The 27,888-nt window shown below is 36.3% G+C and overlaps 1 protein-coding gene across 6 annotated transcripts; it reads left to right on the top strand.

Annotated features, from left to right (window-relative positions):
• Positions 1 to 1,644: 1,644 nt before the first annotated feature.
• Positions 1,645 to 27,848, top strand: PNISR (PNN interacting serine and arginine rich protein). 6 transcript variants are annotated; one of them, XM_065911282.1, is made up of 14 exons: positions 1,647 to 1,753; positions 6,901 to 7,076; positions 9,975 to 10,055; positions 12,175 to 12,293; positions 14,214 to 14,402; positions 15,764 to 15,987; positions 17,459 to 17,630; positions 18,733 to 18,923; positions 21,275 to 21,412; positions 22,772 to 22,871; positions 23,600 to 23,653; positions 24,727 to 24,897; positions 26,177 to 27,263; positions 27,507 to 27,848. In XM_065911282.1, exons 4-14 carry the CDS (start codon positions 12,206 to 12,208, stop codon positions 27,535 to 27,537), a joined length of 2,445 nt encoding a protein of 814 aa, XP_065767354.1. In that variant the 5' UTR covers positions 1,647 to 1,753; positions 6,901 to 7,076; positions 9,975 to 10,055; positions 12,175 to 12,205; the 3' UTR covers positions 27,538 to 27,848. The 6 variants fall into 6 exon arrangements, with proteins under 6 accessions (XP_065767352.1, XP_065767350.1, XP_065767355.1 ...); XM_065911281.1 differs by having other exon boundaries at positions 12,180 to 12,293; XM_065911280.1 differs by lacking the exon at positions 6,901 to 7,076 and having other exon boundaries at positions 1,645 to 1,753.
• The last annotated feature ends 40 nt before the right edge of the window (positions 27,849 to 27,888 follow it).

Genomic DNA, 27,888 nt, shown 5'->3' on the forward strand with positions numbered 1-27,888 from the left:
GCAGACCCAGCACAGCCAAAAATAGTATTTAAAAAAAAAAAAAAAAAAAAGAAGTATTTTTTAAAATTCTCTTAAAAAAAAAAAATCACACCAGGGAGACTTCAGGGCGGTCCAGTGATTAGGATTCTGTGCTTTCCCTGCCCAGGGCTGGAGTTCAAGCCCTGGTGAGGGAACTAAGGTCCCACAGGACACAACCAAAACAACATAAAACAGAAAAATCACACTAGACAGTTGTCTAGTTTTTTTTTGGTTTTTTTTGTTTTTTTGAGAAATTAGGGTAAGGATCAAAGGAACCAAATTCTCCTTTTGCCTCCAGTAATATTATGTACTCACTTCATGGTGTTGGTAGGTGTACTTTGTGAATGTTTCTCCCAGGATGAAGCTGTAGTTTGTGGGTGGTTTTGATTTGAGGACCAAGCAGATCTTTACTTATTAAGGACTTTGTTCTAACACTGATTCAGGAACATCTGGGTGTCAAGTATCTTCACAAGAAGGCTGAATTTCATGCAAACGGCATCTATCCACCCATCTGATCTTTATCATTTTTTTTTTTTTACCCTTCTAGGTGTATTCTTAACATTTTATTTTACTGTTAACTGCTGTTCCTTTTGCACAATTCCCAATGAAACTATTTAGATACTTGGTGCACTCAGTTCAGTAATGCAAAAGTTTCCTGCTACTCTCTAGAAAGACTTTCCAACATTGAGTTGACAAATACTGTATCTTATCTTCGGAACATTTTTGTTTTCTTTGTAGTTCCTAGTCTAGAAATGGGTACTTTGGATACCTGAACATAATTCCTATTAAGAACATACTGGAATCAAAGGATTCCATTCGAAGAATCGCATTGCATAAGTCCTGTCGGGAGGCCATCTTGTGGCTGAAATAAAGGAGCAGCGGGACGTAAACTGGACTTCGCCGCCGCTTTTCCCTAAAGGCCGCGGGGAAGGAACGAAGCATCGGGACTAGCCGAGTGAGGTAGAGCTAAGCAAGTGTCCCCGGAAGGGGGCGCGATGTTTTCGGGTTAACAAAGACCCCCCCCCCCCCCCACTCCACCCCCGCTGCGGGGTCAGCTAAGGTCTCCGCTATCTCTCCATCCAGACCAGTCACTTCACCGAAGTCCGGTCTCCCTGGAGGCGGGGCTCTTGGAGGCGCTCGGTGAGACCCAAGCTGGGAGTACTGTGGAAGTTCGGGCCAGACTCTGGTGGCCCTGAAATCCGGCTCTGGGTGCGCCGAGCAACCCGCCAGTTGGCTCATTTGATCCTGGGGCCCCTCCGTAGTCTGAAAAGTAGTGCCGCGAACTCAACCTTTACGGAAGCCAACACACATCCCCTTGAAATAGGATCACGTTACTAAAGTAAAAGTTTTGAGCGCGCTCTGTACAGAATACTTAAAGTTTTGGCTTTCTGTTCACTGTGAAGATAAAAATGGGTCAGGCATGGCGCTGGATACTTTTAAACGATAAAGTACAAGAACGTCCAGATAGTTGCATTGTGTTCTTTACAAAGTCGAGGTGGTTTTGCCCATAACAAAAATGGCGTCGCAACATGTTAACCTGGTCCAGTCATGTGCTCAAAGACCTGGATGGGGGACAGTATGGCTTCAGGTGACTAACGGATGTTATTATTATTCACTTCCGGGTGAGACTAATCGGGCGCCATCTTGTCTTGTTCGTGAAGAAGTAGAAGCATCGAAAGGGTTGGAGAGCTATAACAGGAACGGTGGCGACAGCGGTGTTCCGGAAACAGAGTGGGTAAGTGGTGCTGAACGGTTAGGCGTGGGGACTTGCCAGGCCATTACAACTTTCTTGGTTTCTGTGCCGAAGGTAGCATAACTTAAACACGTAGCCTGCGTACGCTGCTTGGCGCGACCGCTGGAACCTCTTCTCCCTTAAAGCGGTGGCGTCCGCCTGACTTGATGAATCACGGCGGTGCTCCCGGTGAAAAGGAAATGTTCTTTTGGAAAGAGCGTGCTCACGAGCTCTCCTTCTAACTACGCGAGTTCCCTCTCCGATGAGAAGGGAGTGATTGTCGGGCTCCCGGCCGGCCGTTAAGCACTGCGCCTGCGCAGTGGGAACCCTCTTCTGGGGAGGGGGTGCAGGGGAGCGGAGGAGGCGGGGGCCCGGCCCTGGACCTTCTGTGTCTGGTGGCTGAGAATACGCAGGCGCAGCCAAGGGCAGCCGTGTTCTAAGTACAGTTGGGTTCCGTAGTTGGTATTATCCTTGTATTTTTAAAGTCGTAGAGACTATGTGTTAAACTTCGGGAAAGAAAGGTAGCATGCAACATTTCAGTTTCATTATCCTGTAGAGGATATTATTGTCGTCTGAACCTCGCGGGTCCTCGCCAGATTCTGATTGTTGGTGGTGAATTCATAGAACAGCAAAATAAACTTGGAGTTTCTGGTTGGAGTGCAGCAAGGCAAAGGCAACAAAAACTGTTTTGTAAGGTGATGTGGGCTGTGGGTAAGGTAAATCTGTTCGTTTAAGGTGTTCTTGAGACTGTTTAAAAATGTTTTGTTAATAGGCTTTATTTATTTTTTTTTTTAGAACAGCTCTTGATTTACAGAACAATTGAGCAGGTAGTACAGAGTTACCGTATAAACTACTCTCTCCCCCACCCCGCACCAGCTTCTCCTATTAACTTTAGTATGGTACGTTTGTGTTACATTGAATGGGCCAATATTGATACATTATTATTTAAAGTCCCTAGTTTATTGACATTGCCTAAGTTTAAACCTAATATCCTTTTTCCAGCCCGAGATCCTATTTAGAATATCATATAAATTTAATGGTTATATGTCCTTAGTCTTCTTTGGTTGTGACAGTTTGTTTTCTATGACTTTTACAGGCTGAAAATTCGTACAGTGATGTCCTAACTTCAGTGCCTCAAAATATGACTATATTTGGAGATAGGATCTTTAAAGAAGTAAAATGAGGTCATTAGCACGGGCCCTACGTGTTGTAATGAAACTTCAGTAATGTTATAATGATTACTTCCCTGTGCCTACTGCTCTTTTGGAAAAAAAAAGAGAAAAACTTAGCAGCCTCCAGAACAATGAGGAAATAAATTTCTGTTGTTTGAGTTATCCAGTCTTTGGTACTTTGTTATGGCAGCCCTAGCAAAGTAACATAGTGACCTTGACAATCTCTAGGGGTACTGGCCAGATATTTTGTAGGGTGACCTGCTATTGGAGTTTATTGTTTTTCTCATGATAAGACTGGTATTAGGGTTTTTGAGGAGGAAGATCACAGAGGTTCAGTGCCTTTTTCATCACATTGCATCTAGGCTACATACGATGAGCATGACTTACCCTGTTGATACTGACCTTGGTCACCTGCTTGAGGTAGTGTTTGTCAAACTGCTCCGGAGTATACTCTCCCCTGTCCACTTTCCCGTTTCCATACTGTACTCTTTGGGAGTCACTTTGCACAGTCCATGTTTAAGGAGTAGAGAGTTAAGTTCTCCCTCCTTTATGATGGAGTACCTACATAATTTATTTGGAATGCCTCTGCATAGATTTGTCTCTTCCTTCCAGTTTATTTTAATCATCTATTTATGTCAGGATTCATAAATATTTATGTAAAGTTTGTGTTGTAATCCAGTACTACTTTATTTTATTGCCCAAATTATTCCACCTTTGGACATGGGTAACTCTTTGAGTTGTCTACTCTGCACCTTTGACATCTTGCCATCTTCCTCATCCCTTTTTTTGAGCATCATCTTACTTCCTGGCACTGCAAGATGTTCCAGGCTCATTTTGTATATTTCTTGCCCCAGTTCTAAGAATCAGCTATTGCTTTACCAATCCCTGATTACTTTCCTTAATTGGAGAATAGTGTTAGAACAAAGGCAAGTGTTTTTATTGCTCCTGGGAGTTGTTTCCTTTAGATTTTCTACAATTTTTTTCTTCCAAATTTATTTTTCAGTTATCACTTGTTTTTGTTGTCTATAATCAAAGGATTCAATTCTCCAATATTTTTTTATTACCTCTCTTGAGTTGCAAGCTATGGAAGTATTTCAGTATATACTAAAATTCATTTCATATCAAGTAGCAAAAAAAGTTACGATATTTCAAATGATTACAAGGTTAACTTTGTTAGTGCCATTTCTAAGTAATCTGACTTGATCCAAATATATTCTTTTTGACTTTGAGGTCAGTTACCATTAGTGTAAGACTGAAATGGCAAGGGATAAGAAGGTTGTTGCATTTTGTGGTTTGTGTTTGATGTGAAAAACTTCATTATACACACCAAAGGATGGGTATATTTCTATATTTCTTTGATTTTCCAATTGGTGCATTAAGGGCTTTAAAACAAACACTACATTTTCATTCTCATTCATCTGTCATACAGTCTCTAAGATGACTTTTGCAAACATTAGTGATTGTCATTTAAAAGAGTAATTTTAAGAACCTCATAGCAATGATTGTTCTAATATAGAGTCATTTAAGAAATAAATAATTTATGATCATTTCTGTTTGTGTTAGTTTCATAGAGATACTATACCAAATTGCCACAGACTGACTTTAAAGCAGCAGAAATTTGTTCTTTCACAGTTCTCCAGCCTACAAATGTTTGACTGAAATTAAAGGTTTTGACAGGGTCATGCATTTGTGCTCAAGAGTTCCTCCCCACCATCCTCCTCCTTTTCTTTCTTCTCTTTCTCTCTGATCTCAGGGAGGATGCTTTCTTGCCTCTTCCAAGTTTCTGTTGGTTCCCAGCAGTCTTTGGCTTTCCTTGGTTGTGGACAATTTACTCCAGTCTCTGCTGCTGTGGTCACATGGCATTTTCCCAATGTCTGTCTCTCTTTTTCTTAAGACGCCAGTCATACTGGCTGAGGACCCACTTTAATCCATTATGACCTCATTTTAATATGTTTGCCAAAACCCTATTTCCAAAGAAGGCCATGTTCACGGTTAATGGAAGTGGGGGTAGGACTTTACCATAGCTTGTGGCAGAACACAATTCAATCCATAACACTGGTCATATTCATAAACTAGATTTTTGTAGCTGTGTATGATAATGTGCATGATCTGATGCAAACCATGGTTGTTGATGTTTCTGGTCTTCCCAAATCCCAGTTGTTTCCAAGGAAATAGTTAATTTAACCCTGCGAAGGGAAAGTCTTGGCAGCCCAGCTCATCAATGATCACATTTCTCTAAACTTGAGAAATTGAGCTTATGGATCTTTAAAGTTAAAGCTAAGCGAAGAATGAATAGATTGAAATTGATTTTTGATGTTACAAAGTCAGAGACGCAGTACTAGAATGTCATCTTCAATGAATATAAATATATTTACTTGATAATATATTTCAGTGACTGAGTGAAATATTTTACCACTAAATATGGGCAAAGCTCTTTGGAGAATTCGAAATAATTATAAGATATTTCCTATGCCCTCAAGAAGATTCTTCAGTCAAGATAAAACACATAAAAATTCAGCTTCTTGGTTCTTTGTATCTTTAAAAATCTGTAGTAGATTTGTTTTTTAAAATGCACTCATAATTAAATAATTCAAAGAATACAGAAAGAAAATAAAAATTTAAAATTAACTGATCTCTGTTTTCCCTCTCCAGAGCTTACCAGTTTAAGAACTTTTTGGTAATTTAGGAATTTTCTATACTAAATTGCATTCTTAAAAAAATAAAACTTTGAGTGGCATCATTATTGATCTGGTATCATAATTTTTTCCCTATACAATTCATAATACAATTTGTATATCAGTACATGTCAGCATATAAAAGTCTACCTTATTCATTTTCATGGCTAAAGAACAGTCCTCTGTACGGTTCACTCTTAGCTCACCTGTTGCCTTTTGAGTGTCACTGAAAGCAGATACTCACTGCTGCAGACATGCTACAGGTTTTTGAGTTAGATGGTGAGTATGCTCATCCATGGTTCTAAGTCCCTGAAGTGGGATTGCTGGCTCAGAGGAATGAGCATTTAAAATTGTTTTAAAATACTCTACTGTTAACTTGCCTTCCAAAAAGACTGAGACTTTGGTGTTCTACCAACATGCTTGTTCAACATGCATTTTCTGTAGACAAGTAAAGTTTCTCAGCTGCAGGTTTAACTAAAGCATTTTATTGTTGTTGTTTAGTCACTCAGTCATGTCTGACTCTTTGTGACCCCATGGACTGCGGCACGCTAGGCTTCCCTGTCCTTCACCATCTCCTGGAGCTTGCTCAAACTCGTGTTCATTGAGTTGGTGATGCTTTCCAACCATCTCGTCTTCGGTCATCACCTTCTCCTCCTGCCTTCAATCTTTCCCAGCATCAGGGTCTTTTCTAATGAGTCAGCTCTTCGCATCAGGTAGCCAAAGTATTGGAGCTTCAGCGTCAGTCATTCCAATGAATATTCAGGATTGATTTCATTTAGGATTGACTGGTTTGATCTCCTTGCAGTCCAAGGGACCCTCGAGAGTCTTCTCCAACACCACAGTTCAAAAACATTAATTCTTCAGCGCTCAGCTTTCTTTATAGTCCAACTCTCACATCCGTACATGACTACTGGAAAAACCATAGCTTTGCCTATACGGACCTTTGCTGGCAAAGTAATGTCTCTGCTTTTTAATATGCTGTCTAGGTTTGTCACAGCTTTCCTTCCAAGGAGCAAGCGTCTTTCAATTTCATGGCTACAGTCACCATCTTCAGTGATTTTGGAACAAAAGAAAATAAAGTCTCTCACTGTTTCCATTTTTTCCCCGTGTATTTTCCATGAAGTGATTGGACTGGAGGCCATGATCTTCGTTTTTTGAATGTTGAGTTTTAAGCCAGCTTTTTCAGTCTACTATTTCACTTTCATCAAGAGGCTCTTTAGTTCCTCTTCACCTTCTGCCATAATGGTGGTATCATCTACATATCTGAGGTTATTGACATTTCTCCCCACAATCTTGATTCCAGCTTGTGCTTCATCCAGCCCAGCATTTCGCATGATGTACTCTGCACATAAGTTAAATAAACAGGGTGACAAGATACAGCCTTGACGTACTCCTTTCCCAATTTGGAACCAGTCCGTTGTTCCTTGTCCGGTTCTAACTGTTGTTTCTTGACCTGCATACAGAATTCTCAGGAGGCAGGTAAGGTGGTCTGATAGTCCCATGTCTTTAAGAATTTTTCCACAGTTTGTTGTGATCCATACAAAATCTTTAGCGTAGTCAGTGAAACAGAAGTAGATGTTTTTATTCTGCTTTTGTCACAATTTCACATTGTTTCCATATTTTTCTCAGCCTGAGTGTATCAAACACTGTATTTGAATAATAGCTTTTACAAAAACTTAGGAGGGAACAAAGCTTTGGAAAGTATAGTAAAAATAGAAATGGTTGGTTTTAGCAAACAGAAATGGTACAAGTAATACAAATCACTTTTGAAAATATGCACATAACATCTATAGGAAAACTTGCAAAATTTTGCTTTGTTTTGTTTTAATAAAAGCTTCAGCTTATGATATTGTGAGAAATGGGAGCAAAAAGTTTTTTTTTCCCCTAAGATAGAATGAAATCTGGATAACTCTTAGATTGCTTTAAGGTAAGAAAATGGAATTGAGTAGAAATGGATTGACTTGATCACCCCTGCCTGTCCCCAGCTGTAAACTTGAGTGCTATCAAAAATATCGTGAGAAAGTCTTGGTGGGATATTAACTACTACTTATTGAAGCTTTTTGTGCCCAGTTTTTATATGTTTCCTGCTTAATCTTCACAATAACCCTATGAGGTAGACATTTATTATGTCTACCATTTAAGAGTTGAGAAAACCAAGGATTAGAGAATAGTTAATTTCCCCATATTCACACAGCTAATGAGTGGTATAGATAGGCATCATCAGCTTGTGTTCTGAAGTCTAGGGTGACAAGTGATAATCAGAAAACTTAAAAGCGAAATTGAAAAAATTGGCCGTGACAACCATTAAACATGAGTAAGTAAAAGAAACTGTTTTTAGAGTGGTTTCCAGAAAAGTAAATCTGCGTATTGGCAATGATGATAGTCAACATACATCATTGATATGTTAAAGTGATTTTATTATGTGCACATCTCTTTGCAACCCCAGCAGACACTATATAGAGCTTCTTATAGTCCCTGCATTGTGTGAGTTTACAACCTCCCACAGAAAAATCTATGCCTCAACTCTGGTGTGCTGTTAGAACTTTGTAAAGCATGGTAAGCTGTGCTTAAACACCAGCCTTTTGGTTCTCATGTATGTAAGTCAACAATTTTCTTATCATTAACAGGGTTAACAATAAAAGTAAACAGAGGGAAAGAAGAACCTATAGACTTATTTATTCCTTTGTTGTTTAGTGACTGCAGGGTCATAGACTTTAGGACAGCAAGAAGGTGTCTGGTACCTTTGGAAGGTCTATCAGCTTTATAAAGGTATTAATGGGAAGAAGATGAAACTATTTGAAGGACAAATTGTTCTCACCTTGCTGATGTAACTTTTAAACTTAGAATTCCATGGAAGAATCTGAATTTATTACCTTATTTGTATCATTAAGTTCATATCAGATAGATGAGATCTTTTAAAATGTTCCTTTTTTTTTCTTGGCATGTATGACAATTCCAGCTTTCGTTCTAATCCCAAAGAATGGCAATCCCAAAATGTTCAAAGTGCCGTATAGTTGCACTCATTTCACATGCTAGCAAGGTACTGCTCGTAATCCTTCAAGCTAGGCTTCAGCAATATGTGAACAGAACTTCCAAATGTACAAGCTGGATTTAGATAAGGCAGAGGAAACAGAGATCAAATTGCCAACATCCATTGGGTTGTAGAAAAAGCAAGAGAATTCCAGAAAAATATCTACTTCTGCTTCATTGACTACGCTAAAGCCTTCGACTGTGTGGATCACAACAAACTGGAAAATTCTTCAAGAGATAGGAGTACCAGACCACCTGACCTGTCTCCTGAGAAACCTGGCTGCAGATCAAGAAGCAACAGTTAGAACTGGACAAGGAACAGCAGACTCGTTCCAAATTGGGAAAGGAGTATGTCAAGGCTGTGTCTTGTCATTCTGCTTATTTAACTTGTATGCAAAATACATCATGCGAAATGCTGGGCTGGGTGAAGCACAAGCTGGAATCAAGATTGCCAGGAGAAATATCAACAACCTCAGATATGCAGATGAAACTACCCTTATGGCAGAAAGTGAAGAGGAACTAAAGAGCCTCTTGATGAAAGTGAAATAGTAGACTGAAAAAACTGGCTTAAAACTCAACATGCAGAAAACAAAGATCATGGCCTCTGAAAATACATGGGAAAAAAGTGGAAACGGTGACAGATTTTGTTTTCTTGGGCTCCAGAATCACTGCACCCAGTAACTGTAGGCAAGCAATTGAAAGACGCTTGCTCTTAAGAGTCCCTTGGACAGCAAGGACATCAACCCAGTCAATCCTAAAGGAAATCAACCCTGAATAGTCATTGGAAGGACTGATGCTGAGGCTGAAGCTTCAATCCTTTGGCCACCTGATGGAAAGAGCCAACTCATTTGGAAAAGACTGATGCTGGGAAAGATTGAGGGCAGGAGGAGAAGGGGGCAACAGAGAATGAGATAATTGGATGGCATCACTGACTCAATGAATGTGAGTTTGAGCAAACTGCGGAAAATAGTGAACGACAGACAGGGAAGCCTGGCCTGCTGCAGCCCATGGGGTGGAAAAGAGTCAGATATGACTTAGTGACTGAACAACGAATGACAGTTCCTAAATTGCTTGACATGTTTTATATTGTTAGTGAGTTGTTCAAGTAAATAAAAAAGAAATTTTTGAAAGAAAAATGTTTTAAAAGCTTTGCTTTCTCATTTCTGATGTACTGGTTTCCTTTAAATTTACAATGGTAAATCTTTTCTCATAAAATTAATGGAAGAAAAAGTTTCAGATTAATTTGGAGATGATTACACTTTTGTGTTGCATCTCTAGAATTTATTTTTATTAATTCTAATAGCTCTTTATTATTTAAGTGCAAACATTCACTTTTTTTTTTTCCAGGACATAAGTAATCTTGCTGCTATGCTCCCAAGCTGTAGTTCTGAATCATCCTAAATTTTAAACAGAAGGTGAACCTCTGAGGTTAGTCAAAATAGCAGTTGGTGTTTCTTCTGGCTGTTCCTCTATTTATTTGTTTCCTTTTAGCTAAAGTTATTTAAAGTTTTCAGGAGTGCTAATGAGTCATTAGCTTTTAAAGAATTTTAAAGGTATAGTTGGAAAAGAGGAAATTGGAAGAAAGATCAGAAAAAGCAGCTTGGAATTAGTCCAATACCCAGTCCAGTTATTGGCCTCAAGTGCAGTACTAAATTAGTGCCTGTTTTGTGTTATTCTAATAATACCATTATAATAGAGCATATAATACAATTAGAAGACAAGTAAGTGCACTTGACTCATAAATAAATAAGGTATAACAAAGGAATGCATCTTCTCTAATTCACAGTGTTCAACTGAGAGGTCAGGATCTGCCACTGATAGAAGTATTTAACATCCTGAGAATGCAACAAAGACTAGTTGCAAGTTTAAAAGCCTGGATTGTAATAGCCCATTGTTGTATTTAAGTTGGTGTCTATTACTTCCATAATATCTCACTTTCATGCTCTTTGTGATCCTGCAATACTAAGAAATAGTTTTGTTCTTAGAATAGAGGAAAGGGTCAGTTTGAAAGGATACATTTAGTAAACATTTATTTAATGCTTGCTATATGCTAAAGCCCTGGGGTACAAAAATGAAGAAACATACTCTGCCTACTATGTGTGTCATTGATTCTTGAACAGGGTTATATATCTGATTTGGAGAAAGTATAAAAATGACTTGTAGGCGTTTAAAACTTTTTACTGTGAAAGTTTTCAAGCTAGTTTACAGTTGACTAAACTGTCCCCATACCCATCAGCTAGATTTAATAGTTATTAACATATGTCTTTTCCCCCTACTTTTCCATCTTAATTATATATTAAGAAAACCTGGTCTTGGGGAGTTCCAGGTCACCTAGTGGTTAGGATTCTAGGCTTCATTGGTTCAGTCCCTGGTCAGGGAACTGAGATCCCGCAAGCTACCTGATGTGGCCAAAAAAAAAAAAAAAAAAAGGAAACCTTGTCTTGTGGGCTATCTCACCTTGTAGATTTGTCTGATTGTTTCTTTTGATACTGTTTGACCAGTGCCTTTGTCCCCTTGTAATTCCTTCACACTGAAAAGTGAAAGTGAAAGTAGCTCAGTCGTGTCCGACTCTTGGCAACCCCATGGACTATACAGTCCGTGGAATCTCTAGGCCAGAATCCTTGAGTGGGTAGCCTTTCCCTTCTTCAGGGGATCTTCCCAACCCAGGAATCGAACCCAGGTCTTCCACATTCCAGGGTTGGGAAGATCCCCTGGAGGAGGGAAAGGCTACCCACTCCCATATTTTGGGCTTCCCTTGTGGCTCATCTGGTAAAGAATCCGCCTCCAGTATTCTGGCCTGGAGAATTCCATGGACTGCATAGGCCATGGGGTCACAAAGAGTTGGACATGACTCAGTGACTTTCACTTTCGCACTGCAAGTGAGAGCCAAAAGCTCAGTTGGATTCAGGTAAATATTTTTGGTGAAAACAGTAATTCTGGGGACATAATATTGTGTCTCATATGAGACATTTAATAATCTGTAGGGGTGATATTTTGGTAACCTTTGAATTTTTGATTTCCCATCAACTTTTCTTCTAAGAGTGCATGAATCACCTGTTTTTATTAGGTTTGACAATATGACAGTTTTCTAAATCTATTCTACCTTCTGCTCTCATTAACTGAAATTTATTAGGAAGAGTTTTCTTTAACTAGAGCTATTTGATTACCCTCTTCAGTAAAGTCTTGGATTATGGGAGGCTAAATAGATAAATGTTTTTTATTATAATCTTCAAAATAATTACATTCCACAGGTTTATATGAGATTTTAAATTAGAATTAGAAAAAATTAGAAAAATTAGATTTTTCCCCCTTTGAGCTAAATTGATTAGAGCTATGGTTTCCTCCAAACTCTTGACACCAGCGTTAACATGAAATTTTCTACTCTTGCTTTCCAACCAAAAAATTCCAGTTGCTTCTGGCAACCTTTTGAGCAGAATTTTAGAGTTCTGATGACATAAATGTAAAATCATATAATAATTTCTGATGTGTGAGCTTTTTTAACATTAAATAACACTCATTCTCTCTTTTTTAAACTATTTTGTTGAAGACAGAAAAAAACATATATTTTAAAAGTCAGGATGTGGGATCAAGGAGGGCAACCTTGGCAGCAGTGGCCTTTGAACCAACAACAATGGATGCAGTCATTCCAGCACCAGCAGGATCCAAGTAAGGAAACAAATTGAATTTTGGGGAGTGGAGTAGGGAGGTATATAGAAATGGGTGGAAGATAGGCACAAAGATTAAGGGAGGTAGAATAGAGATTGGTTTATTGGATCATTTTATGGTTGGATTTTAATTTTTTCTCTTGAATCATCTTACCTAGCATACATATAAAGGAATGGATTTCCCTTTGGAATATTTCCTCCAAGGGTAGAAAGCTTTGTATAGATTTTATATTTCTAAAACTGATTTAGTTCTTGTTTTCCGAAGAAAGTCTTTCTTAAATGTGTTGCTTAGGTTAATCATATTTCTGCTGTTAATTCTGAGTCTTAAGATTCTATGTAGATCATAATCAACTGATGGTATACTATATAACTTTAAAATCTCTCTTTAATATGGAGTATCTCAAGCTTATATAGATGCAGAAAAGGCATAGGGATCCCCCATTTATTACTGAGTTCTAACAGTGGTTAATTCATAGGCAATTTTGCTTAATTGGTATGACCCCTTCTACTGCCCTGTGTTTACTGAGTTAATACTTTCCTATTTCTTTTTTTTTTTAATAGTTACATGCCATTCTGTTATAGGACTGTACTGTAATAAATTCACTTTTATGATTGATTGTCTGTGACTTGACTTTTTGAAGACATTTCCCTAATTTTGTATACATACCATTATTACTTGTCCAATTATTTTCTTAGGAAAAAAAGCTAAGAAATAGGTTTGGTAGATCACAGTTGTACATTTAAAGTTTTAGATATACATTACCAAGTTTAACTTCACCTTTGTCGAAATGTATGAGAATATATTTATTTAATCTTAGCTAAATTGAGATGTAAAAACCTGTGTCTTAGTCTACATTGTTTACTTTATTAATACTGTTAGATCTTAAAATGTTAGCTATAGTTTTTTTTATGATTTTTAAACCTTTTTTTATGAAATAATTATAGGAAGTTACAGAAGGGATTACAGGGAATCTCATGTAGTCTTTATGTTGTTTCCTCGAATGGTTACATTTTACATGTTTATGTTATAACAGGAAAACCAGGAAATGGACATGGGTAGTACCACATGTATGTACAGTTCCAGTCACTTTAATCACATGAGTAGAAGCTATAAATTTTTGATGAAGATAGAGGAAACAATGAATTTTGAATAAAAATGACTAAGAAGTTGTTGAGATATATTTTGACTAGAGAAAGGAGTTAAAGATGCTAAACAAAGGCGACTGAGAAGGAACAGAAATAGCTAGCTATACTCACCTGAGATGTGTAGGATCCAGTGTAGACCTGAATGGGACCTGTCTGAGAAAGAGTGAGTTTAATCATTTGTTCTTATAGTGATTTTAAAAAAAGTGTAAGAGCTTTTAAAAATTCAATAAACTAAGGTACAGGGAATAATTTTTCTTATGAGTAATACTAGAAATTGGTTCGGAGAAGGCAATGGACCCCACTCCAGTACTCTTGCCTGGAGAATCCCATGGACAGAGGAGCCTGGCGGGCTGCAGTCCATGGGGTCGCTATAAGTCGGACACGACTGAGTGACTTCAGTTTCACTTTTCACTTTCATGCATTGGAGAAGGAAATGGCAACCCACTCCAGTATTCTTGCCTGGAAAATCCCAGGGACAGGGGAGCCTGGTGGGCTGCCGTCTGTGGGGTCGCACAGAGTCGGATACGACTGAAGCGACTTAGCAGCAGCAGTAGCAGCAGAAATTGGTTATTTTGTAAAGTCCTTTTCTGAATGTCTTAGGTTATTTGTTTTGTAACCTGCATGTGCGTTATTTTTAAGCATTTTTTCTACTATAACATTCTATAATATTTAAAATCTCTAGTAAGGATTGACTGAAATGCTTGTTTTACATAGAGTCATGTTCTTTTAGCTCCTACATTCTGAATGTCAGATTCCGCTATGTTAAATTTGTTAGGCCAGATTGACTGGGCTGCGTTGGCCCAAGCGTGGATTGCCCAAAGAGAAGCTTCAGGACAGCAGAGCATAGTAGAGCAGCCGCCAGGAATGATGCCAAACGGACAGGATATGTCTACAGTGGAGTCTGGTCCAAATAATCATGGGAACTTCCAAGGGGATTCAAACTTTAACAGAATGTGGCAACCAGGTTTGTTGTTCATGTTTTCCAAACTTTAGGACTCAATTTTAAAATAAAATGAGCATTAAAATTAAATTGTTAAATTTGCTTAGTTTTATGACTTCTTGAAATAAATACTTCTTGAAGACTAGGCAGTTTCAGTTAGATTTGACCTTGAAATTTTATGGCTAAATTATTCTATACTCATTCTCCTAGCATTGTGGCACTCAGTTTGATTCTTTTCTTGGTTCTTCATTCCTAGGCTGACAGGGGCTGGGAACACTGGAAACCTCACTTGGCATCTAGGGAAGAGAGCATTCTATGTCTCTCTGTTGCAACCTCTGGCCTTTCAGCAGCAGCACTGGCAGAGCAAAACATGTCTAGTCTCTAATTAAAGAAAAATTGTGTCATTTTGTGACAGATTAGTCTGTCGAATATACTCTGCCCCTACCATCTGCTCATTTTTCTCCTTCCTTTTTTTCAGATAGTAAAGATCTTCCATAAGTTTTTATCTGTATATTTTTTTTGTTTGCTTGCTTTTTTTACTTTGTAGTGTGATTTAGGTTCCTTGATGCTAGTTCAGTTTTCTATGACTTGTGTTATTTTTAACAGTCACTTCAAATTATTTGTAGACGAATCTTACATTTGAGTATGCTAACAGTGAAGTCATAGCTCCATTTTCTTATTAGTACTTATTGTTTCTCAGTGTGAGAATGGAAAACTCAAGAAGTAATCCTCTAATATCACTTTTAAAATAATAATGAATATTCTAATCTTTAATATTAAGAGAGAGTTCATTTCTAGTTTTCTTGTCTGTGCCAAATTTTCCCACATTTGAAAATGTTTTGGTTCCTAAGTTCATCGATGATTCATCTTGGCATTCTCATTACCCAACTTTACTCTGCTGGCTTTGCGTCCCAGGCAAGTGATTTAAACCTCTGTGTGCCTCAGTTTCCCCTCCTGAAATTGGCGAAAATAGTACCTTGATTTCTCCCTACCTCACAGGGATGTTGTGAGGATAAATGTGTTCATGGAAGAAAGAAATTATATAAAAATATGAAGGTGTTATTTTTATGGTATTGTTACTGAACACAAATAGAAAAATTGAACAAACATTTGCTTTGGATTTTGTTATGTTCATTAAAAGTAATTTTGGATATTTGGTTTCCATTTGTTTAGGATATAAATTAGAGTAGTAGTTAGCGCATTTGAATTATTTATTAGATTCATTGCTTATTTTTAAGATATACAAAAGGAAATTGACCAAGAAGTCATAGAGTTTTTTAATCCGTTTCTTTACTGAAAAATCTAGCTTTCTTGAGATCTTAAAAGTTTGTGTTGATTTTGTTGTAACCCCCTGTTGAATGTTTTTATACCTGAATCCTAAATAGAATGGGGAATGCACCAGCAGCCCCCACACCCCCCTCCAGATCAGCCGTGGATGCCACCAGCTCCAGGCCCAATGGACATTGTTCCTCCTTCCGAAGACAGCAACAGTCAGGACAGTGGGGAATTTGCCCCTGACAACAGGCACATATTTAACCAGAACAATCACAACTTTGGTGGACCACCCGATAATTTTGCAGTGGGGCCAGTGAACCAGTTTGACTATCAGGTGAAAGATATTTTGTTGCTTTAATATTGTAGATGTGCACGTAACCCATTCTTTGGAAGTGTCTCATCAAGAGTATCTAAGATATGTGTTTCACTTTTCAGTCTTGTACAGATAAGCACGCATGTGTCAAAAGAAGTTACTAGTTTTTGAGTATTAAGATCATTAGGTTTTTATTTTCTGGTTTTTGATTTGCTTAGGAAAATGGTATAAAGAACTGTTAGGGGAAAATTTGGATAAAATGAGAAATGTGTAAGTGCAATAGCTATACGATGTTTTGTTTTCTAATTTATAATTTCAAGATGGTACCTTTAAATATTAAATAAAGTTTAGAAAATGCACAGTAGTTGAATACATTATTTATCAAAAATAGATTATGGTTAAGACATGAATAAAATACATGAAGAACATAGATCATCTTCCTAAATGCAATTCCTTCTGCTGTGTAGAGTAAGACTTTTTCTAGTGTTGTCATTTTTTTTTTTCCCATTCTAACATGACATGTTAATGGAATTGTACATACTTCCTTGTAGCATCTGATTCATTCCTAGGGACATAGAACTCTATGGGGAATAGTGTCATGTGGGGCTTTTATTTTCTCTAATCACTTTGCCAGAGTCTACCCTAAATTACAGTGCTAGGTGTTATTTTGAAATAATTGATTGCCATTTGTTATCTTTAAACTAAGCTACCATTTAAAATTTTGGGGAAAAACCCATATGTTGTTTCACTAATTATACGGATAATGGGCATAAAGGTGAACAATATTAACCTTGAGACAGTAATCCCCTTATTCATGCATACTCAGATATCTTTTTTTATAAGAATATTTGACATATAGATAGGACAGCTTTTGTTTTTTTAGAAAAAATTTAGTCATGGGGAGCTTCTCCTCACACAGCCTTTGCTCATAGATCCCCATTCTAACAAGATAAAAAACTCTGTTGGGATCTGGCTTAGAAAAGCCTCTGAAAAATGGCAAAATTGCAACAACAAAAAAATTAATAGAATGATCCAGTAGCTTTTATCTTTGATTAAAATAGTTATTTCTTGCAAGATTATAGAAATAAGTTTATAAGTAGGAAGTTGAAATTGATTAAAATTTTTTTCCCTATAATTTTCTAGTTACAGAAAAATTGACATTTATTTGATTTCTTGGTAGTGGAAGGAGTAGTTGACAAATGGATTCAGAATGAAAAAACTCATATTAATATATATCTTTTTCTATACTTCTTGAATGTATTATATTAAAAGCTGGATTTTATATGGCTCTTTGATTTACATAGGCAGAAAATCTTTATCTTTCTTAAGAAAAGTAAGCCTAGGGCTACAGAAATATCGTGGATATTAGAACCATGGAAATCTTGGATTTGCTGCACACATGGATTTCTACTGTCCCAGTTCATAACACACGTGTGTCCCAGAGAGTCTGTTGTATTAATGTGAAGAAAAATAAACTGCAATACTCTTTCAGCATGGGGCTGCTTTTGGTCCACCGCAAGGTGGATTTCATCCTCCTTATTGGCAACCAGGACCTCCAGGACCTCCGGCACCTCCCCAGAATCGAAGAGAAAGACCATCGTCGTTCAGGGATCGGCAGCGCTCACCTATTGCACTTCCTGTGAAGCAGGAGCCTCCACAAATTGGTAGCTATTTAAGTTTAGTGAACCGCAGTTGGCATGACTTCTTGATGATATAGAAAGGATGCTTTGTTTTCTTAAATTGTTCTAATACTCTCATATGTTAGGAATTGATACTTTAAAGTCCTGTCATTTTATAGTCATAAATCTTAAAATTATAAAAAGATACTATCTAAAATATCTAGTTTTGAATAATTTTCTTTAAAATAAATCTTTACCTTAAACTTCAACCTTTTATTGTAAAATTTAAATTTATCATAACTATAACATGTTGATATTTCTTTGTTGTTGATAGTTAGATACATTTTGCAAGTATATGATCAGTTCCCCTTTCTAAAACCTATTCATTCTCTATGGACTCTTTCCACTCTCAGTTCATTGGATGTACTGCTGTCCTATTGATTTCTTTGATTTATTTCATTCACTTTCCATAGTATTTTGGCAAAAGAAATTAATTTTTAAATAACATAATAGAACTATTTTTATTGCCATCAGTAAGTTACATATATATGTTCCTTTTTATCTGGAAACCCAAATCCAGCACTTAATTTAAGGACGTTTAAGTCTTTCTTTTTTTAATCACAAAGTAGACATTTTATTAATAGAGTCTAGCTTTTTTAACTTAAGGAATAATGCTCAAATGAATTCTTAATGTGAAGGCTCATAGTTTTGTAATTCTTTCAATATTTTAGGAAACAACATAGTGTAACAGTTGGCTCTGAATCACTACTGTCTTTATACTGGAACACAGCAGTTAATCTCTTTGAGCATCAGTTTCATCACTTAAAAAAGATGAAGTGCTCTTTTAGGGCTTTTGTAGGTTTAAGTGAGATGATGGACTCTCCCAGTGCCGTGACACCTTATAAGCCTTAAAGCCATATTTCCTTTGCTATTAAAAGTGATGATTTTAAAGAAAAGCATAATGTTTAGTGAATTGTTTTTATTACCACTGCCTTGCTAGAGAATGATAGTATTTTTCAAAAGTACTTAAAAGGCACCAAAATTTTTTTTTAACCTACAAGGATTGTAGAAATTTAAGAATAAAGAACTCATGCATTTATGATTTTTACTTAACTGACTTACGAATATTTTGTTCCATGTGAAACAGATGCAGTAAAACGCAGGACTCTTCCAGCTTGGATTCGAGAAGGTCTTGAAAAAATGGAACGTGAAAAGCAGAAGAAGTTGGAGAAAGAAAGAATGGAGCAACAACGTTCACAATTGTCCAAAAAAGAAAAGAAGGCCACAGATGATGCTGAAGGAGGAGATGGCCCTCGTTTACCTCAGAGAAGTAAATTTGTAAGTAGACTTTCTTGATCTGAAACTCCTTGTGACATCTATGTGAAAAAGTTAACTGACTTTCTGACTTAATTCATTTGGAATGATAATCTCCAGGTCCATTCATGTTACTGTAAATGGCACTATTTCATTCCTTTTTATAGCTGAGTGGTATTCCTTTGTGTGTATATATGTATATATACACACATACCACATCTTTATCCATTCGTCTGTCAACGGACCTTTAGGTTGCTTCCAAGTCTTGACTATTGTAGATGGTTTCCACAATGGACGCACCAGTTTACCATTTACAGATACCATATATCATTTGTATGTGGAATCTAAAAGAATACATATGTGGAATCTAAAAAGATACAAATGAACTTACTTATAAAAGAATAGATTCACAGACATAGAAAACAGACTTACATTTACCACAGGGAAAAGATGGAGGAATAAATTGGGAATTTGAGATTAACAGATATACACTACTATATATAAAATAAAAAAGACCTATTGTATAGCACAGAAACTGTGTTCAGTATCTTGTAATAACCTATAATGGAAAAGAATCTGGAAAAAAAAAGTCTATTAAAGCACGTGCTGTATGCCTGAAACATTGTAAATCAAATATATTTCAATTTTTAAAAGTTTATAAAAATAAATAGGTATTAATTTAGTCTTTGAAAAAGTACTAGAGTAGTATCCTTGAGATTAACTTTCAGTTAAGTGTATTGGAGTTTATTTTTATACATGTGTTACTGAGGGTAGTAAGGAGAAAGGGCAGCAAATGTATAAAATGTTTCATTTCAGAGAGAAATTACTCAGTGAGATGCTAGATAATAGGTTTTACCTTGACAAACAAATCTCTGTTCCTTTATTGTAGTACAGTGAACTCCCTAATGATGGCCTATAAAACAGCTATACTTGAGGATATAATAACTTAGTTTTTGACAGGTACTGAAAGTAACATAAGGTTTTAACTCTTCAAATCTCTTATCAGTGAGATGGCATGGATGGCTTGAGAATTTTTTTGTTTTTAGCAGCGATATGCCTCTAGCTGGTATGACAGCCACAGCACTGGCCAGTGTGCAATTCAGGAAATTCTTCTTCCTCCCAAGACCATTTTTTTTCCTTCAAAATAAGTTTCAAGGACAGCAAATTAACTGTTGGCTCAGCTGGTAAAGAATCCGCCTGCAATGCAGGAGACCTGGGTTTGATCCCTGGGTTGGGAAGATCCCCTAGAGAAGGGAAAGACTACCCACTCCAGTGTTCTGGCCTGGAGAATTCCATGGACTGTTACAGCCCTTGGGGTCGCAAAGAGTCGGACATGACTGAGCGACTTTCACTTCACTTCAAGCAGGTACTGGCTTTGCTTCAATTCCATGAATGCCATAAGCTACTTTTTTTTTTTAACAAAACAATGGTACCAAAGATGTGATTTTGTTCTGGGTGTTTTGCAAATAAGAAACCACAGGCTGCCACTATTAAAATTTATCTTTAAAAAGAAAAAAAATTTTTTAATTTCTACGTGAAATAGTAGAGTTCCTAGTTTGATATGTTTTTTTAAGTGTCCAAAAAAAAATTCTCAAAACTGGAGATTGTCTTCCCTTTTCTCCCAGATGCCTTTGGACTTGTTTTTACATGTAGTCTTCCTCTGGTTCAGATAGTCTTTGCATAGAATTTTTTAGGTGATCACCTTGGCTGTTACTTAGTAGGATTGTTAAGAGTGACGGTGGAATATTTCTTTGCCTAAAGGAGAATCTACCTTTTAAGGTGTGCCATCTGGATACTGAAAACCTAACACTATACAGAGACAAGCTACTGGTATTTCCTCTATCTGAAGTAAACCTCATTTCTTGCTTATTTGTACGTTATGTAGCTTAAAAAAAAAAAAAAGCAAATTTCAGTAAGCAGTTTAGATCTGGAAACTGACTTTAGATTTTTTTTTAAAGTCACGTGATTTTAGGTAAAAAGCTTAAATTTACAGCTATAAAAGTTATACTGAATATATGACTGTGGCTCATTTATCCAAAATTCTACATACCACTCATCTCAGGACCATCATATATACTGTATATTAATTAAATCAATCTCTGGGCATGATGTGCTTCTAGTTATTTATCTTAGGAAAACTTAACTAAGGGAAAAAATTGAAATTGATTCTCACAAGCCATCTTTTAATCTTGTATTTCCTCTCTTTAAATTACCAAATGAGATCTGTAGCACAAAAGTGTTATTTAGAGAGAAATTTCATTTTTCTGTATCTGTTTCATAGACTTTAATTTGGGGTTTTAAAATAGAAAAGATAATTATTTTATCACATCAGCATGAATTTGGGTGGCCCAAAAAGTGCTGTTACTTTTTTTTAGGATAGTGATGAGGAAGATGAAGACACTGAAAACGCTGAGGCTGCAAGCAGCGGAAAGGTCACTAGAAGTCCATCTCCAGTCCCTCAAGAAGAGCACAGTGAGCCAGAGATGACTGAAGAGGAGAAAGAGTATCAGATGGTAGAATGCTAAATTTCTTGCCTTTACCATGCACAGGCTTAAAAAAAATTTATTTTTGAGATGTAATGACATTCAGCATTACATTACAGGATTTATCTTGTTAATAATGTAAAAAAAATTTTTGAATGGCTATCTTAAACTTGAGAACTTGTAAAACAGTTATAAGATGTATATTTGCTGGGCACTTAGTGTCTGCAAAATCCAAGTAACTCATAATATATGAAATCATAGCTTATACAGCAGTTATTAAGCACATTTTCTAATATCGACAGCATGATTAAATAATGTTTTATTAGTACTACATGGGACCCAAGAGAACACTTCCCTGGTGGCTCAGATGGTAACGAATCTGCCTGCATTGCGGGAGACCTAGGTTCGATCTGTGAGTTGAGATCACCTGGAGGGGAGGCATGGCGACCTACTCCAGTATTCTTGCCTGGAAAATCCCCATGGACAGAGGAACCTGGTGGGCTACAGTCCATGAATGGGGTCACAGAGAGTCAAAAGTGTGTTTTTTGTATACTGTAGAAGATTAAAAGAATGTATAGAAAAATAAATTTAGGAAGCTCTAGGTTTAACACAGTTAAAGATGTTTCACTGAAAGACTTCACAGCCTTCAATGTCTATAATGTGTACTGTAGATTTATGAGATTGGGTATATAATATGCTGCATTTCTCAAGTTGGTTGGTCAGTGATCTTTGGAATGCCCTTAGATGATGCTGATTTGGTGTACTCTTATTTTAGTAGATGAGTAATCTGGATCCCAGAGAGGTCCACATTTGAAACAGCTGTTGGTAGCCAAACGAGTGCTAGAATGCAGCTCCTATTTCAAGTCTATTGTATGCTATACGATAGTAATAAAGAAAAAAAGGATTTCATTTCACAAAATGCAGTTATTGCCTTTTCATTATTTTCCTTGTTTTTTCCCCTTAAATTTTACTTTGAGCTGAGAGTTAATGTAAATTCCTAAGTGACATAAGAAACTAGTATTGTGGTGCTTACTAATAATATTATTAAGTGAAAAGATATTCCTCTCAACTTAAAACACTTCTGGAAACTTTTACTAACAGGGACTTTAAAAAAAAGTGTTTTGTCTCCAGAATTAGAATTCAGTGTTTCTGCTTTACAGATAAATGCTTATATATATTTTAATCCAATGATTTAAAATGTTTTTAAAGTTCTGATAATTTACAATAATTTTCAAGATACTCTGTTCCTTAGAATAGCTAATCTGATCTTTAAAAATGTTTTATAAAATGCCTTTGCCTTTTAATTTTTTTGAAAATGTGAAACTGTGTTAGTAACTGTAATAATTAAATTAGGAATAAAAAACAAACATATAAAATATCCTTCCTTAGATGTTGCTGACAAAAATGCTTCTGACTGAAATTCTCCTGGATGTCACAGATGAAGAAATTTATTACATAGCCAAAGACGCCCACCGGAAAGCAACGAAAGGTATATTGTGGGTGTTCTTGGTTTTCTTTTTCTGGGGCTCTTTGGTTTTGGTGGCTACTTTGGACTTTTTTGTTGTCCATGTTGAATTACTAGCAGATTATGGATTTTCTTGCATGTTCTAACTCTTTGGGAAATATTAGATTTGTAGACAGCATATTAAAACTATACATATATTTTTGTTTTATCCAACCTACCTAAGCACAAATGAGCAATTTTGCTGTTGTTCTATATATAACATGTACTGTGGAAAATTCTTGATGTTCAATTTCACCTGATTTTTTTTTTTAATATATAGATACCATGGTATTAGGTGTATGATTTCTAATGCATTTAGTTTGACTATTGAATTATGAGCCTTCAGAATTTTCACAGTTATCACTTGTAATTCTTATAGAAGCAAGTAATATGTCCCATCCCTGCATATTTTTAGTAACACTTAAAAAGTATATTGAAAGAAAATTTTAGTTATGGTCCATACCTCAAAAATAAAAGTACCAGTGTATTGGTCAACATTTTCCCTCATTATCCACCCGTTTCAGCTCACATCAGAATTATAATTTCAAGGCCAGACATACTACTGGTTTAAAATGAATGTCATGTTTTTAATGTTTCTTCTCTCCCCAAAAAGCAGCAATAGTAGTAGATTTAACAATACCGTAGATCTCATGACTATGAAATCGTGGCTATTTGTGTTAACATGTTGTTCCTGTTGTTGATGTGATACAAAGCTCCTGCAAAACAGCTGGCACAGTCCAGTGCACTGGCCTCCCTCACTGGACTCGGTGAGTGTTCTCCTTGCTTGCGAGAGGGCCTTAAAGGGAAAGTCACGCTTACTTTGTCTATCCACATGCTCTGCTTAGAACCTGTGCTGGGCCTGCTCAGTGTATAAAGTCTAGGTCTTAGGGTTGTATCAGTCTCTAAAAGGTTTGCTTTTTTTTTTTTTAACTAAAGTATTCACCGTGAGATGATTATAAATGTGGTGACTAATTCATAGTTTATTAGTACAAGTTGTAATAGTTCATAATTTAGCCATGATAGCATTTAAGCTCACTTTCATAATTATTGCATACATGCCTTAGGGAAGAACCTATCCATAAATGCTTTTAAGGACCTTAATTTAGGTTGTATTGCAGCAAGTCAAGTTTTACTATAGAGGAAAGGGTTTTTCTTAGAGCGTGATAGTAGTGATATTTATAATTTGCCATTTGCATGATACAGTATCAAGTGTATAAAAGCTTGAACTTGCCTTTTCCACTTCTGCATTTCAAATTAATATTTGTGAGGATCAGCAGAAATGGGTAAAACCAAATGCCCATGTGATTTTGTTATGACTACTATCTAGATCACTTCAGGGTGGGGAGCAGTTATATAGCACCTTGCCATTTCTGTACCACTGAGAATTACAGTATTCTAATTTTGTTAGGAAAAAAATATTTAGCATCCCTTGGATTTTTGAACTTTGAACAATGAAAGAGTTAATTTTAGAAATATTTTCAGGATCATCATAGACTTGTGTAAGGTAGTTTGAATTGATTATGCTTTAGTAAGGCTTTGTTACTGCCCTATTAAATAGCTTTGTTGGTTAGCAGGGACAATAAGACAGTCATTTTCAAGATTCCCTATGGTGAGCAATATATGAAATATTCTTGAAAGAATAAGATACTAAGTATCAGTTTTCTTGAGGATTCTGTGTACTCCTTAAGCATTGTAATTTATACTCCTCCCCACCCCGAATAAGCATATTCTTCCAAGAAAAGGCAATGAAAAAAGAAATGAGCTTTCTTCTCGGACCTTAAAAAGTTTTTAGTGTGTAGAATAATGTTTACATGTGATAGACTGGGCTTTATGCACACAGGTGGACTGGGTGGTTATGGATCAGGAGACAGTGAAGATGAGAGGAGCAACCGAGGTTCCGAGTCATCTGACACTGATGATGAGGAATTACGGCATCGAATCCGGCAGAAACAGGAAGCTTTTTGGAGAAAAGAAAAAGAACAACAGCTGTTACATGATAAACAGATGGAAGGTATATCTTTTAGACTCACTTAGTGTTTGTACAGTTCAGTTTGTATTTCTTTTTATTGTTTTTTAACCAACCTAAAAAGAACACAATAGACTCAAAGCTAGATTATAAATACTACATGATGTAATTGAAGGTTTTTGACTCGTTTGCAATTTTTATCAAACTTAAAAGTCGAAATTAATTATTCAAAGTATGTAGTTTATAAAAGTTAAACTATTTTTTTGTTTTGGGAGACATTAATTCTACTGACTGTAAGTTAAGCTATTTGGTGTCTTTTTATTTCTCATTGAAGTTTCTAAAATGAAAAAACTTTTGAAAGGAATACATTGTAAACTATTGAAGAGTAATTTATAGCTAACATATTTAAGGACAGTAGAGGACTTTTTAGAATTTAGTTGAGCTTCCCTGGTGGCTCAGAGGGTAAAGGGTCTGCCTGCAATATGGGAGACCCAGGTTCAATCCCCAGGTCAGGATGATCCCCTGGAGAAGGAAATGGCAACCCACTCCAGGATCCTTGTCTGGAGAATTTTGTGGACGGAGGAGCCTGGTAAGCTACAGTCCATGGAATCACAAAGAGTCGCACACAACTGAGCAACTTCACTGTAGAGAATTTAATTATGTAAAATGCTATACGTGTGTATAGCTCTTAGTTTATATAATGATACTGGGAATAGTGAAAGAATATTTACTTAGACTTTATTGTTTGAAAAATCTTACTGGACAATTTCAGAAGTAATTATTGAGCTAACAGCCAAAAATTTCCTATAAATTACTAATTTACCTTTAGGTTGCTTTACTGTGTAAGAGGGAAATGTTTTCTTCCTTACTTTACTTACCTCTGCACTTGGTACACCATTGTACTGTCCAGACAGGTAGCTAAGTGCATGTAGCTACTGAGCATTTCAGATGGAGCCAGCTTAAATTGAAATGTGCTGTAGGTATAAAATACACACTGGACTTCAAAGACTACAATACAAAAGAAAAGAGCAGAATATTTTTATTTTCTTTTTAACTCACTGCATGTTGAAATTATATTTCTTATATGTTGGGTTAATAAAATATGAAAATTAATTTCAAACCTGTTTCTTTTTAGTAGCAGTTAAAAAACTGTTTAGTAGCTGTTGAAAGTAGCCGTTAAACCCTGAATTGCTCACTGCCTTTTATTTCTGTTGAATGGTTCTGCTCTATTTTTATATAGTCTTATAGCTTGAAATTTGCTAGTATGGAAGTTTTTTCACTGTATGTTTGCCTTTCTTACTATTTTTGTCTTTTTCTGTTTCAGAAGAAAAGCAACAATCAGAAAGGGTTACAAAAGAGATGAATGAATTTATCCATAAAGAGCAAAATAGTTTATCACTACTAGAAGCAAGAGAAGCAGATGGTGATGTGGTTAATGAAAAGAAAAGAACTCCAAGTGAAACTACGTCAATTTTAGAACCAAAAAGAGAGCATAAAGAAAAAGAGAAACAAGGAAGGAGTAGATCAGGAAGTTCTAGTAGTGGTAGTTCCAGTAGCAATAGCCGAAGTAGTAGTACTAGCAGTTCTGTCTCTAGCTCTTCATACAGTTCTAGCTCAGGTAGTAGTCGCACTTCTTCCCGATCTTCTTCTCCTAAAAGAAAAAAGAGACATAGTAGGAGTAGATCTCCAACAATTAAAGCTAGGCGTAGTAGGAGTAGAAGTTACTCTCGCAGAATTAAAATAGAGAGCAATAGGGCTAGAGTAAAGATTAGAGATAGGAGGAGATCTAATAGAAATAGCATTGAAAGAGAAAGACGAAGAAATCGAACTCCTTCCCGAGAGAGACGTAGAAGTAGAAGTCGCTCAAGGGATAGGCGAACCAATCGGTCCAGTCGTAGTAGGAGTCGAGATAGACGTAAAGTTGATGATCAGCGTGGAAGTCTTAGTGGAGGCAGTCATAAGCATAAGGGTGAGGTTAAAGAACAAGAGAGGAGAAAGGAGAGGAGTGGAAGTGTAGACAAAGATAGGAGAAAGAAAGACAAAGAAAGGGAACGTGAACAGGATAAAAGAAAAGAGAAACAAAAAAGGGAAGAAAAGGACTTTAAGTTCAGTAGTCAGGACGATAGGTTAAAAAGGAAACGAGAAAGTGAAAGAACGTTCTCTAGGAGTGGTTCTATATCTGTTAAAATCATAAGACATGATTCTAGACAGGATAGTAAGAAAAGCACTACCAAAGATAGTAAAAAACATTCAGGCTCTGATTCTAGTGGAAGGAGCAGTTCTGAATCTCCAGGAAGTAGCAAAGAAAAGAAGGTTAAGAAGCCTAAACATAGTCGATCGAGATCCATGGAGAAATCTCAAAGGTCTGGTAAGAAGGCAAGCCGCAAACACAAGTCTAAGTCCCGATCAAGGTAGTATACTTTTTAAAGTATTTTGTCTGATTTAAAAAAAAAAAAAATTTGAATTTATTCAAAGTTGAAAGTGTCCTTTCTCTCTCTCTCTTTAATAAACTCAGTTTGGTACTTGATAAATGATCATAATCATAAGTAATTTTAGAAATCCTATATAATAATATTTATTTGAAAATTGCAGATTCTTTAGTATAAAATACATTTTTATTTTTAAATTTTATCTTTTCCCTTTCTTTTTTTCAGATCAACAACCCCTCCCCGTCGTAAACGCTGAGGAGTGATGTGGCAAGAATGCCATGATGTTTAAAAAATTCCATGAGTTTTAAGGGCTTGTCTCATTATAGAGGCATATTTGTGGCTGTGTAGGTGAAACCAGAATTTTTTTTTTTTAATCTGTAAATAGGTGTACTTTTTTCAAATGCTGCTCCAAGTTACTTAATAGGATTTCTTTCTATTACATTTTTTTCAAAAAATAGTGCATAATAAGACTATAAACATGCCATTCTCTTTCAGCTGTAATGTTCTTAAAATTATTCTTGAATGTACTGTGATGTCAATAAAGCTCTTTAGTTCATTTTTGTTAAACTCTTGCACCTTAATTTTATGACTTTAGTCTAAGGAACGT

Source organism: Muntiacus reevesi, chromosome 19 (genome assembly GCF_963930625.1).
Source record: "Muntiacus reevesi chromosome 19, mMunRee1.1, whole genome shotgun sequence".
Lineage (NCBI taxonomy): Eukaryota > Metazoa > Chordata > Mammalia > Artiodactyla > Cervidae > Muntiacus > Muntiacus reevesi.